The sequence below is a fragment of the Cavia porcellus genome, unplaced genomic scaffold (assembly GCF_034190915.1).
Source record: "Cavia porcellus strain 051 isolate PalLab524CR breed Dunkin Hartley unplaced genomic scaffold, mCavPor4.1 scaffold_22, whole genome shotgun sequence".
NCBI lineage: Eukaryota > Metazoa > Chordata > Mammalia > Rodentia > Caviidae > Cavia > Cavia porcellus.
Window position 1 is genome coordinate 26,094,976 of NW_026947505.1, and position 14,597 is coordinate 26,109,572.

Below are 14,597 nucleotides of genomic sequence, written 5' to 3' on the forward strand. Positions count from 1 at the left end.
TATTCTTTAAAAATATTGCATATTGGGGTTGGGGATTTAGCTCAGTGGTGTAAGTACCTGCCTGTCAAGTGTGAGGTCATGGGTTTGATCCCTGTTACCAAAAAAAAAAAGCATCTATAAAGAATATGGACATATTTTTTGCCTTTTCATGATTCCCTAAGCAGTATAGATGACAACTACTTACATAATATTTTATTCATTTACACTGCATTAGGTTTATAAGTTTTAGAAATAAACTAAAATGAATGTGTGAGGATGTACTTGGATTTGGTATGTCCAGGAGTCCTGTAACACAGATAATGAAAGGCAACTGTATAATTTTATATTAAAAACCACTTTAGGATAGGAATGCATCCATGTTTTAATGAATATATAGAAAAAAACAACTTAAAATGTTACATACAAGAGTAAAAATCGACTTTTGAGAAGCAGGTATTAATGACTACATATTTTGAGTAAATAAGTAGATCATTCTGGTTAACAGTAACCATCACAACTCAGTTGTACAAAACCCCACCTTTGAAGCTCTCAGAACTGATGCTAAAAACTGTACTTTGTCCCGTGACTTTTCAGACACACATGAACTCGCTGTTTCTGAACAACCTCTCAAGTCTGAGACCTCTTACAAAGTAAGAGGATTTTGTTTCAAAATTTTTTTAAATCACAAAAATAATTTTTAGACATTTATTACATTTTTCAGGAGCATGTATGTTGTTATTAAACCACTGATCTTAAACAATTTTCAGGTAAACTGAAAGAAAAAAACTAAAATATACACATATCAATGCCTCCCATCAGGAGTCCCTCACCCACCTTGACTAACCCTGGTTCCTCATTGGAGAGCTGTGGGACTGGTGCTGCTGTGACAGGAACAGCAAGGTTTTTATAAAGAGTCGGGCTAGACAAGCTGGATATCTGGACAGGAGCCATAGCATAGACATCAGGTGACAGCCCAATCAGAAGAGCTGAATCCTGTTGGTAGACATTTATGTACAGTAAGGCCTAAGATAGCCTTTTAACCTAGGAGTCACTTAAACTGGCTCTGGAACCCTAAGTGCACTCTTGCAAGGCTGATCCTTCTGGCCTGGGAGTCATCTTAGTTTAACTTCAAGACCTTGTCCAATATCGGACCATTCAGCAGTCATCAGTACTGTGCTGTCCCAACGTTGGCAGCCAAAGGAAAGGATGCTTTGTTTTTCCCAAGTAAAGTTTCAAACACATGGAAGCAATACACAGGAACCTTCTTCAGAACAAATGGCAGGGCATTTATATAATACGGAGGTAGAGTCCTTAAAAGGTTAGTTCTCCTGGTTATATAAGAGCTTCCCATACTGATTTTGAGATGAATATTCCACCAGGTAACAACTATAATTGCATAATTGTAGTATGTATGGTTATACCTGTAAGAGTATATCAGTTTGATTTGTCTTTATGTGAATTACAGAATTACAAGCGCCACATGGATGGCATGTATGGGCCTCCAGCCAAGCGACATGAGGGAGACATGTACAACATGCAGTATGGCAACCAGCAGCAAGAGATGTATAACCAGTACGGAAGCTCTTACTCTGGCCCGGACCGAAGGCCCATGCAGGGACAGTACCCATATCCCTATAATAGGGAGAGGATACAGGGCCCAGGCCAGATGCAGCCCCATGGAATCCCACCTCAGATGATGGGAGGCCCGATGCAATCATCTTCCAGTGAAGGGCCTCAGCAGAACATGTGGGCAGCACGCAACGATATGCCTTATCCCTACCAGAACAGACAGGGCCCTGGCGGCCCTGCACAGGCACCCCCTTATCCAGGGATGAGCCGCACAGATGATATGATGGTACCTGATCAGAGGATAAATCATGAGAGCCAGTGGCCTTCTCATGTCAGCCAACGCCAGCCTTACATGTCATCTTCAGCTTCCATGCAGCCCATCACACGCCCACCTCAGACATCCTACCAGACGCCACCATCACTGCCAAACCACATCTCCAGGGCACCCAGCCCAGCTTCCTTCCAGCGCTCCCTGGAAAACCGCATGTCTCCAAGCAAGTCTCCCTTTCTGCCCACCATGAAGATGCCGAAGGTCATGCCTACTGTCCCCACATCCCAGGTCACTGGGCCACCCCCTCAGCCACCCCCCATCAGAAGGGAAATTACCTTTCCTCCTGGCTCAGTGGAAGCATCACAGCCAGTCCTGAAACAAAGGCGAAAGATTACCTCAAAAGATATTGGTAAGAATTCCAAAGGTTTTTTATCCTGGAATGAGTTCCAGTTGCAATCTAGTATTTTAATTTTAGTTTTAATGTAGTTTCTATCAGTATCTGTAATAGGATGATATTCTAACATGAATGCAGATTATCAGGATGTTTTTTATATAGGAGCAATAGTTGGAAGCCACTGATTTCTTAATCAAAATTAAGAAACCGTGCCAGGTAATGCTAGGTATGGAAATTATTTATATGAGGGATTATAGCTCCAAATGAGTGACCAAGGCATCTTCCATGTTTATGTACTGTATTTGGTTTTAAAGATTTGACCTTAACCAAGCCACTTAATCTCCACAATATGTGCTAAATAAATACATTCTGAAGCAAAGGATGACCTGGGAAAATCTGAAGGCAAGCCACTCTGGCTTAATGACACTATACAGTGAATTTCCATGAAAAAAAAAAAAAAAGAAAGAAACATGGCTAAGACATAAATGTATGTGTTAGTCAACTTTCTGGGCTGTGACAAAATACCTGAGAAAATCAACTTAAAGAGAGCTTTATTGTGGCTCACGATTTCAGAGGTTTCAGCCCCACAATTGGTTGGTTCCCTTATTGTGGGCCAAAGGTGAGGCAGAACAGCGTGGGGCAGGGCATGGTCAAAGAAGCTGCTTGCCTTGTGGCAGACAGGAAGTGGAGAACAAGAAGCAGCAAAGAATTAACTATAATCCCCCAGGTCACACATCCACAACCCACTCCCCTCAAATACATACCTCTCTGAAGTTCCCTTCACCTTCCAGGAAGGCCATCAAATTATGGAATACATAAGAGTGTTGATCAACAAGAGAATCACAAGACCGAACCAAACTTGGGGTGTTTTGTAACTTAGCAAGACCTTATTTCAAAATTTTAAAATATTGGAAGGGCAGAGAATGTAATTGCATGCAAAACCCCTGGTTTCCATCCCAGTACCATCAAAAAGAAACAAAAATTAGAATCACTTGACTTAAAAATATTTGTAGTGATTAGAAAATTAAAGATACAAAATTAGTGAAATGAAATTGTTGGATATTAAATACACATTTGTATAGAGAAAATACTGGACATTTTTGATATCTTGGAGTTGCAGGAGAAAAGAATGAGATGCAGACAGCTCCATTTTTATACAAAAATTTATAAATACAGTTTACATTTGTATGTGTATATATTTAAGTTTTAAAAAGGGATTGTCTTCAAATTTACCTTCTTTATTTTGAAAAGAAAGTTTAACTTTTTTTTCCCACTAGAAAATTAGTATGTGTGCATCTTAGCTTGAGAAACAGATGTAGGAGGAACAGCACATAGCCTTCCCCTGTGACAGTACCTCGGACATCCAGAAAGTGTCCTCCTGCCCACGTAGCAGTGCTCTAGGAGAATCTGGGTGGAGAATGTCTTCCGCACCATCCTCTGCTCATACGATACATGCCTGCTTCTGAGCAGCTATTGCTGAAAACTCCGATGTATGAGGACTCCGTTCTCTAGCCTCATTATGTGCAGATCTTCCAACTTTTATCTAATCATTTTGTTTTCTTCGATGACAGGAATAAGGAAAACAACAACAAAAAAGCCATTTCCCAGTCCTTGGCTCAGATCATCCGTTTCTAACCATCAAAGTGCTGGTACTTAGTCTAGGCATTTTGGCACACACCTGTAAGCCCAGCACTTGAGAGGCTGAGGCAGGAAGATTGCTGTGAAGTTTAAGGCCAGCCTGGGCTACAAAATCAATTCAAGGCCAGTCTAAATCACCCTAGTGAAACTGTCTCAAAAGGCTAAAAAAAAAAAGAAAAGTACTGGTACTTATTAACAGCATGTTCTAAGGGCAGGAGCACTTAGATTTCCACTTCATGTGGAAATCAAGACTTTATCGAAGGATGTGCTACTTTGGAAATTTTGCTTTTATATTCTGCATGCTTGTCAGCCTTCTATAGACATTGCCTGGAGAAGTTGTGACTGGAGAAGGCAGAGGCAGTAGAGACCTCTTTTAGGCTATCACAGTTATTTAAAACGAGAACAGAAATACATATGAGATGAGAACTGTTCATGCTTAACCATGCCCACCACATTTAGAAGCACTTTGACTTATATTTAACTGGTAAACTAAAAAGATCTCACACAATAAAAGCTGTTAGTACAACCTGTAGCCTCCATTTAAAATCAGAAGATAATCATGTGTGACTCTGAACATTTGTTTAAAATCAATATTTCGCTCAACAGTCTAGTCTTTTTCCTTGTTCTTTCATATACAGAGTTACTATTACAGATGTCCTTGTCCTTTCTCATTTTTAGTTACTCCTGAGGCATGGCGTGTGATGATGTCCCTTAAGTCAGGTCTTCTGGCTGAAAGCACTTGGGCTTTGGACACTATCAACATTCTTCTCTATGATGACAGCACTGTCGCTACTTTCAATCTCTCTCAGGTGAGCCTGTGCCAATCCAACAACCAACCAAATTAGAATATTGGAAAATTAAATAGGGTATAATTCTTGAACTAATGCCTAACTAATGTTTTTAACCATAGTAGCTGTTGTAAACCAACACTAATCAATGTATAACTGAGAATTTAGCCTGCATGATACGCCTTTCAGTTTTACTCACACACATTTTTTTGTAAGGAAAGAGTGACAGTGTATGTGTGTATAACAGATAATGACAAAGTTAAGTTTTCATATGAAATAAATGTTACCAAGTTAGTGTGAATTAATCTAAATGTAAAATAGAGTTATAGTTGTATCTGTTTTGGAAACACAATTAGTTGCAGATAAACACATCTTTCTTTTAATTAATAAGCAATGGTATAATGTAGAAAAATGTTAAAGTATATAGAAGTAGAGAGGCACTTAATGACCCCCATATCCTTACCATCCAGCTAAAAGAAATACGAACTCATAGCCAAACCTGTTTCTAGGTCTGTTCCATGCCTGCCTCAATTGTTTGAAGTAGTCATCATAAAGCCTGCTACCTGTAATTAGTCTGCATCCCCCTTTGTTCAGAGTTGGGCTTAAAGTAGCTTCTCAAATAATGGCTGAAGCAGAAAAGGAGAAATAAGGGAAATACTGAGAGTCAACTGGACTTTTCCAGTACTTGGGAGAATAAACTGAGGCCGAACGAGTTCATCCTGAGCTCAAGATTATCCTGGGACTCCCAGTGACTTAATAGGTCATCCTAAACTGCAAAGCATGACCCTGTCTCAAAAACAAACAAAAAAAGGAAATATTTAGAAATAAAAATAAGAAAAGGCTGTTCTCCCCTACACACAACTCTGCTTTCTGTGAGAAGAACTAGCACATCTCGTTTCCTTGTTTCTTTTAAAATGTAAACCCAGAATCATTCACCCCCCTCTTTTCTTCTCACTTAATGCCTCAAAGTAGCCCAGTAAGGCAATTTTCAGTTGATAAATAGTGAATGAATAAGGTCATAAGTGTTGTCTGTGGTCAAATATTTACATAAAGTAAATATTTTTAAATTTTAGCTGGCTTTCACTAGAATAATTAACTTTCACCTTTAGAATATATGAACTGTTATTGTTCACCTATTTTCATACCAAGATTTCCTTTATCCCCATTTCCCTGAAGACAGATCTTACACATAAAAAGCTGTACATTTCGGGCTAAACAAAATCACTTTGAAAACATTTCAAGTCCAACTTCTCAACAATCACTGCACGTCCTTCAAGAAACTAACAGATATGGCAGTGTGCCTAATTTCCATAATATTGGCATAAAGGAACTCTTTTTATTACCTGCTTATTTTGTGTAGTCCTTAATTGTAGCAGGAGGTGGTGTGCCTGGGCCATGCAACCATGGAGTGTCCTTTTTTCCCTTGACACAGATACTTGCTCAAAGGAAACTGCTCATTCTCACAGGCAGTGACTTTCTCCTCACACCTTTTGTGTTTCAGCTAGAGCTGTGAACAACTGAGATGGAAAATTGCATTTTATGACACATTCTAATTCATGTATCAGGGACTCAATTGATTTGTTTCTAATTTTCAGTGTTTATGAGCTACTACAGTGCTGAAATTATCTTCTCTAAAAGATATAGAGAATGTAAATTAGAGTAACCTATGGCACCTCAGGTGAAAATAACCATAAAATCTCAAGAGTAATGACTATAAAAATACCAACAAGCAAGTCTCAAATACACACTAGAAGGAAGCAGAAGCATTTTGAGTAAAAGAATATGAAATGCACATTGCTGCTCTTGAAATAATGAGCTCATCGTAGTAAAGACTGGAGAAAAAAAGAAGAGGGGTAAAAAATAGCAAATCACTCCCTCATTGATAATATCACAAATGTAGGTGTAGGGCCAGGGATTTAGCTCAGTGGCGTAAGCACCTGCCTGGCAGGTACAAGGTCATGAGTTCAATCCCTAGTACCAAAAAAAAAGAATGGATTATATTACAAATGTGGAAATTAGAAGTTGGTTTTCATGTTGACAGATTAAGAAAAGTCAGCAGCAAATCAAAAACCTGCTCTGTCGTTTAGTTGAGGATATAAATTCCAGAATTTAGTTCTCACAGATATATAGTTTATCTCTCATGACCAGCTTAGAAAAGAATGAAAATGTGTGTGAAAATAATTTCAGAAATGTTCTGATAGCGTTCAGAATTTCTACCCTTCCCAGGCATAGCTGATCTCATGACACTGTACCTGTTCTTTGTTGTTATTCTCCTCCTATTCTCTCTAGTTATCTGGATTTCTCGAACTTTTAGTAGAGTACTATAGAAAATGCCTGATTGACATTTTTGGAATTCTTATGGAATATGAAGTGGGAGACCCCAGCCAAAAAGCACTTGATCACAATGCAGTGAGAAAAGAAGATAGCCAGTCCTCTGCTGACGATTCTGGGAAGGAGGAAGAAGACACTGAGTGTCTTGATGAAGATGAGGAAGAGGACGAGGACGAGGAAGACCGTGAAAAGACAGAAGCTGATGCCAAGGGCATTGCTGCCCTCAGCGCTGCAGATGCCACTGCAGACCCCAAGGAGAAGCCCAAACAGGCCAGTAAGTTTGACAAGCTACCAATAAAGATTGTCAAAAAGAACAACCTATTTGTTGTTGACCGGTCGGACAAGCTGGGCCGAGTGCAAGAGTTCAACAGCGGGCTTCTACACTGGCAGCTTGGGGGTGGCGACACCACTGAGCACATCCAGACTCACTTTGAGAGCAAGATGGAAATCCCACCTCGCAGACGCCCACCACCCCCTTCTAACTACACGGGTAGAAAGAGAGAGTCAGAAGGCAAAGGTGATTGCGAAGAGCAGCCAGAGAAAAGCATCATAGCCACTATTGACGATGTCCTGTCTGCTCGGCCAGGGGCCTTGCCTGAAGACACAAACCCTGGGCCCCAGCCAGAAAGCAGCAAGTTCCCCTTTGGTATCCAGCAAGCAAAAAGTCACCGGAACATCAAGCTGCTGGAGGATGAGCCGAGGAGCCGAGACGAGACGCCCCTGTGCACCATCGCACACTGGCAGGACTCACTGGCTAAGCGCTGCATCTGTGTGTCCAACATCGTGCGGAGCTTATCTTTCGTGCCTGGCAATGATGCCGAGATGTCCAAACATCCAGGCTTGGTGCTGATCCTGGGGAAGCTGATCCTTCTTCACCATGAACATCCAGAGCGGAAACGAGCACCACAGACCTATGAGAAAGAGGAGGACGAGGACAAGGGGGTGGCCTGCAGCAAAGATGAGTGGTGGTGGGACTGCCTTGAGGTCTTGCGGGATAACACACTGGTCACGTTGGCCAACATCTCCGGGCAGCTAGACTTGTCTGCCTACACAGAAAGCATCTGCTTGCCAATTCTGGATGGCTTGCTGCACTGGATGGTATGCCCATCTGCGGAGGCGCAAGACCCGTTTCCCACCGTGGGACCTAACTCAGTCCTGTCACCTCAGAGACTTGTGCTGGAGACCCTCTGTAAACTCAGTATCCAGGACAATAATGTGGACCTGATCTTGGCCACACCTCCATTTAGTCGTCAGGAGAAATTCTATGCTACTTTAGTTAGGTACGTTGGGGATCGCAAAAACCCAGTCTGTCGAGAAATGTCCATGGCGCTTTTATCGAACCTTGCCCAGGGGGATGCATTAGCAGCGAGGGCAATAGCTGTGCAGAAGGGAAGCATTGGAAACTTGATAAGCTTCCTGGAGGACGGGGTCACAATGGCGCAATACCAGCAGAGCCAGCATAACCTCATGCACATGCAGCCCCCGCCTCTGGAACCACCTAGCGTAGACATGATGTGCAGGGCAGCCAAGGCTTTGCTGGCCATGGCCAGAGTGGACGAGAACCGCTCGGAATTCCTTTTGCACGAGGGCCGGTTGCTGGATATCTCAATATCAGCTGTCCTGAACTCTCTGGTTGCATCTGTCATCTGTGATGTACTATTTCAGATTGGGCAGTTATGACATAAGTGAGAAGGCAAGCATGTGTGAGTGAAGATTAGAGGGTCACATATAACTGGCTGTTTTCTGTTCTTGTTTATCCAGCGTAGGAAGAAGGAAAAGAGAATCTTTGCTCCTCTGCCCCATTCACTATTTACCAATTGGGAATTAAAAAACAATTAATTTGAACAGTTATGAAATTAATATTTGCTGTCTGTGTGTATAAGTACATCCTTTTGGGGTTTTTCTATTTTTTTTAACCAAAGTTGCTGTCTAGTGCATTCAAGTCACTTTTTGTTTTTCATGGATTTCTTTTTAATGTTACTTTCCATGTTGTATTGCATTTTGGGGAAGCAAATTGATTTTAAAGAAAAAAGTTTGACAAAAATACTAAGATGGGAGAATTTCACCACACTGAGGCAAAAGGTGAAAAGTTACCAATTTTCTGTGCTTTTTATTCTTCAGAGAATTAAAAAAACTGCAATCCATCATCCAAAGCTCTGTGCAATAGAAACTTCTAGAGCAATTAGGGGCTCAAGGAGGTATGTCAGTCAGTAATCAGAACTATGAATGATACTGGTTTCTCCGCAGGAAAATGGTCATATTAGGCTAGGAGCAAAACCATCCCTGACAGTGATCAGTAGAAACTGCTTCCTCACCACTACCACCGTGTCTGCTGTCTGTCGTTTGGCCTCCACATGACAGTTCTTCACAATTCCTTTAATCATTTTTTAAATATTTTTTTTACTGCCTATGGGCTGTGATGTATATAGAAGTTGTACATTAAACATACCCTCATCTTTTTCTTCTTTTTTTTTTTTTTTTTTTTTTTTTTAGTACGAAGTTTTTAGTTTCTTTTTCATGATGTGGTAACTACGAAGTGATAGTAGATTTAAATAATTTTTTATTTTTATTTTATATATTTTTTCATTAGGGCCATATCTCCCAAAAAAGAAAGAAAAATACAAAAAACAAAAACAAAAACAAAAAAAAAAAACAAAAAAAAGAGGGTAATGTACAAGTTTCTGTATGTATAAAGTCATGCTCTATTTTGGGAGAGCAGCTGATCCCAATTTGCTTCATGAATCAAGGTGTGGAAATGGTTGCATATGGATTGATTTAGAAAATGGTTACTAATACAGACAAAAAAAGAAAGAAAAAATACAGCTAAAAGGAAGAAACACAACTTCAAAGATTTTTCAGTGATGAGAATCCACATTTGTATTTCAAGATAATGTAGTTTAAAAAACAAGAAAAAAACTTGATGTAAATTCCTCCTTTTCCTCTGGCTTAATGAATATCATTTATTCAGTATAAAATCTTTATATGTTCCACATGTTAAGAATAAATGTACATTAAATCTTGTTAAGCACTGTGATGGGTGTTCTTGAATACTGTTCTAGTTTCCTTGAAGTGGTTTTCATAGTAACCAAGTTATCTACAAGAAACGGGAAATACAGCAGCATCCTCACATTATAAAACCCTAAGGTTAGAAGTGACCTTTCAGGGTTACCTACTTTAGAGTGGGGAGCAACAGTTTGATTTTCTCAAATTATTTAGCTAATTAGTCTTTCTTTGAAGCAAATAACTCTTAAGGACATTGAGGTATGATAATTTCCAGTAAAAATGGGAGGTAACTGCCAACCCACTTGAGGTGAGATCTCCAAAGCTGACTGGGCCTGAAAATGTAACATTCTGCCTTTTACTAATGTCATCTGAATTTTAATCAAAGATCAAGCTATCCATGTTTCTTCTGTGTGCCTCAAAGTTATTTTGCATTTAGTTTACTCACCGTGTATAATACTTATATTGTGCAATGTTAAAAAGAGTTGTTATATTGTATGTGGTGTACATAGTGCAAAGTGATTATTTCTATTTCAGGACATATTATTCTCATATTCCTTCCTACCTGATGCACAGTAGGTTTTTAATACTCGTCAACGCTAACATAAGTTTTCTCTTTCTGGGTCATTGACTGTTATTCTGTAACAATCAATTTCTTTGAAACTGCTGCATAATTATGCTGTTAGTGGACTCCTTTCTTATTCTGATTCTACCTCTCTCATCCCTCTTTTAGTCTCAGCAATTCCCAACCCTCTGCCACACCTACTATCTTGGTTCACATTGCTCACGGTAATATATGGAAGAGCTAGACAAGAACATGCAGTTATAATCAGTACAAGATGTGACTCTCTAGTGTCACAAGAAAAAAATAATTTTTCCTGCAAGCAGTCTTACTATCTGTCAGTTCCCATTTCACTTAATCAAACAGTTGTCTTAGATGACAACATAGCCATATATATTGTATTAAATACCCATTTATAATTACACTTTAAATACATCTGCTTGCTGGGAACAATTTTTAGTGCTCCAAGCTTAAAACAGAGATTTGTAAGAGGGACTCAAAATTTTTCTGATTTCTCTCTTACAGAATATGAATAAAAGTTACACACAAACTTTGAAATTATATAATGTCCCAATCATTTTGTCAACCAGAATAGTAAAATCCTTGCAAAAGAATGTTGGTGTCGTGCTTTGAGCTGTAGCCAGTGCTCAGAGCTGCCCACTGGGCAGCACATGGTCATCTGCTGATGCCGCACAGTCTCTAGGCTCCTCCAGGAAGGCACTAGCGTCCTCTCTCCACTCTCACTCCAACATCAAGACTTACAGAAGCCACGAAGAATTTACATCCTGCTTGAGATCATCTTGCCTATAAACCAAGTTATTGCTTTGTCCTAAAAATTAGTTGTTTTTCTTTTCTATGAGGCTTTTCAGAAATTTACAGGATGCCCATACTTTAAATGTGTACCCAAAAAAAAAAAAAAATGATAAAAATAAAGGTGCAAAGAAAGTTTAGTATTTTGGAATGGTGCTATAAAGTTGAATCTGTTGGTATTTGAGTGAATTTTTTTAATGTTATGTAAGAAATATTGGGTGGCATCTGCTCAGAAATACATTTTTTGTTTTGATTAAGGATACAGAATCTTATTCTTGAATGCAACCTGTTAAGACCAATTAAGCCATTTTTTAGTTATAGTAGAAAAAGTTTTAGAAGGGCCCATGGACTAGTACCTTATACTTATAAGCACTTAACTGCCTCTTAAAAAGCAGACAGCCTTTGCCCTGAAATCCATTCATTTTAGAACTATTGACAGTCTTTCATTTCCTATCAGACCACATGTACCAGTTCCCCTACCTGTTTATCTATAAGGAAGTAAAGAAAATATCATAAATAGTTTGGCAAATGTGACATTTGCCAAATCCCATTTACTTCTGGTGGGGTTGTGGTTGCTTCTTTATCTAGAGAGAGCCCTTCCCCCAAGCAGTGTCAGCCACATGTACCCCCAGCACATCAGAAGAACTTGGAAGTTTAATTTAATGGTCAAGCAAGCTTTCTAAAACTCTTTAATAAATGTTTCTGGTAGCAGCTTGTAGTCTGCTAAAGTCACACATTGTTCCAGCAGAGATGTACTATGCATGTACAGTGTGCCGAGCTCTGTCTAGGCTCTGAAAGGTCATCAATGAACAGTGGCTCCACTGAGCTACATTCAGGCTTTCAGGTCAGTTGTAGAAATCAGCTAGTCTTCCCGGTACACCATTTATGTATTAAAAGCACTCACTTTTCTGAAGGAAGATACAATGTGGTTCTAGTTGTCATGCCTGCCATGTGGCCTGTAGACTCAACTGTGTATCCTACAGATGCTCTGAGGCCCGTTCCTGGAAGCATCTGGCTGCTGCCCAGTCTTAGGGTGAGTTTGCCTGCTGTCTGCCACCCCCAGGCCACACAAGCAGCCCTGGACATGCAGGATCTCACTGAAGTCACACAGCGTCTCCACTGGCCTGGGTCCCAGTCCTTGGGTCCACCTCTCCAAATTCCATCTCCAGGCTCTTGGTTATGTTTTAAGATGATCCAGGTCATATAGTCTAAAATGCCAGCATCAGGACTTCCCAATTAGCTCACTTTGGAATTTAAAAATACAAAACCTGGAAAGTTTGGGATGGAGGAGATCATCAAGGATATCAGAAGCGTAAGACCTGTCTTCCCAAATCTGACTTTCAGGACTTGAGGTTTTACCCCAGCTTTCCCCAAAGTGTATTCTGAGGGGAAAGAAAATTATTTATAGTCTCCTCATGGCAATCTGTAATCCATATGTCTGTTTATCCCAAGTACTTTCTGACCTAATTAGCTCATAATCTTTATTTTTTCACTAAGCCCTGTAAACACACTGCAGAATTTTGAAGAATAACCTACTAGTCAAAGATCATCCTGACTTTGCCAAAATCTTTTTCTGACTATGGTTTCTTCTACTGAAATTGAGATGCCTTTGTTGAAGGAGATGTCACCTCAGTTTCCTTATCTGTGATAAGGGTATAACACCAGGATTCATAAGAAATTAGGTAATGTTTATAATCTGTATATATATACATTTCCCCCCTTGGTGCTCTGAAGAATGTTCTGCATTGTTTTAAAGAAATGCCCTAAAATAATATATTCCTGTTTTTGCAACCTATCACACAAGTTTGTGTGACTGTCATAGGCTGCTGCTCACGTGTGTTTAGTGCCAAGGATGATTTACTCTTGAATGTCACTTTGGATGTCACATCCAGAGGTGTTGGGAGACCTGATCTATTCTGCAGACCTAGGGGAAGCAGATCTGAAACACAGTCATGTGACAAGTCTGTGCTGCCTGACCACAACACATTTCAAAGGGCAGAAATAGCAGGTGACCCATCACAATGCTATATTGCCTTTCATCTAACACGGGAGAGTACCATCCACTTACTGTGTGTGCCCACTCCACTCCCACTTAGCTGAGTGGGCTGTAGTCTTGTAGCTGTACAAGTGGGGATTGGGACAATTTTTCTGTGGAAAAAAAGGTTGCATTAATGAATAAAGCTTGAGCTCTGCACTTTTATGTAAGTTTGGTATTTAGCAGGCTCAAGACCTGTATTGTACAAACAAGATTTTCCCAAAACATCAAGAACCCTACCCATGAATGCAGCTTCTTGAGAGATACCCTTCACCAAATGAGCAATTTCTTCAGGCGAAGACTACAGCATTGTCGGTGCTTTCTGGTAAGTAAGTGGTGGTTATTTAATATTGGATCATGTTCTACAGTTGAAGAAATTTCATAGCTCCTCGTTGTTCTCTGTAGAAGCCTTGGTATAGAAATTGTCGCATCCACCCTATGAAAAGAGGCTGCACCTTGTAATGTGATAAAGAACCAAGCCAGGGCCCAGAATGAGTATATGCCCAAGACATTTTTTTTTCCCTAGCTTTACATGAATTCCACACTAGATCAGGGATGTTTGAAACAGAACCATGGTGGACAGGGACCACAGAGCTGAACCCAAGAGGAGTCTTTTTGTTTCTGCTTCAGCATAGAAGCAACATCACTTGTTCACTGTGTGTGTGTAGTAGTGATACTGGGGATTGGACTCAGGACTTCACACATGGCAGGCAAGACACTGCACTGCCACTTAACTTAGCTCCACCTCTGGCCTACATGTTCACTGTCCCTGTGCATCTATTAAAAATGGCACTGTTTTAAACCCAAACCAAGAAAGCCTAGGCAATGCTGTGTCTTTCCAGTGGTCTCCTCCCTCTTGCTGTCCTCTCTGTCATCCTCTAGAGCTTCATCTATGTGTATTGTATTGAGAAGGAAACAATTCTTCCCCCCTCAGTACAGCAGCCCCCTTGATCTCCCTCTGCCCCTTAGGCCTGTGGTCTATGTGAACTGGAACAACATGAGTCCAGATGACCGCTGGATACAAGCCCACTACTAAGGACCAAGTTTCCCAGAGCACCTTATCTGGCACCTAAAATATGCCACAAAATCTTTATTTGCAATTTACCTTTCTTCAAAAGGTAGTTTGGTCCTAGGATTTTCCTCAAATGGAACTCTGAGAAATCAGAATTTGGCATTAGCCAGATCTCAATTTCCCTTTAAGATGAAATCCATGTTAGTCT

The 14,597-nt window shown here is 40.2% G+C and overlaps 1 protein-coding gene across 5 annotated transcripts in view; it reads left to right on the forward strand.

Annotated features, from left to right (window-relative positions):
• Arid1b (AT-rich interaction domain 1B) overlaps positions 1 to 11,493 on the forward strand; it is a 417,341-nt gene extending 405,848 nt beyond the window's left edge. For all 5 annotated transcript variants that reach the window (XM_063232938.1, XM_063232940.1, XM_063232936.1 and 2 more), the window contains 3 exons: positions 1,445 to 2,228; positions 4,530 to 4,660; positions 6,929 to 11,493. In XM_063232938.1, the coding sequence (XP_063089008.1) occupies positions 1,445 to 2,228; positions 4,530 to 4,660; positions 6,929 to 8,650 (2,637 nt within the window). In that variant the 3' untranslated portion in view covers positions 8,651 to 11,493. The remainder of the gene's footprint in view (positions 1 to 1,444; positions 2,229 to 4,529; positions 4,661 to 6,928) is intronic.
• Positions 11,494 to 14,597: the final 3,104 nt, after the last annotated feature.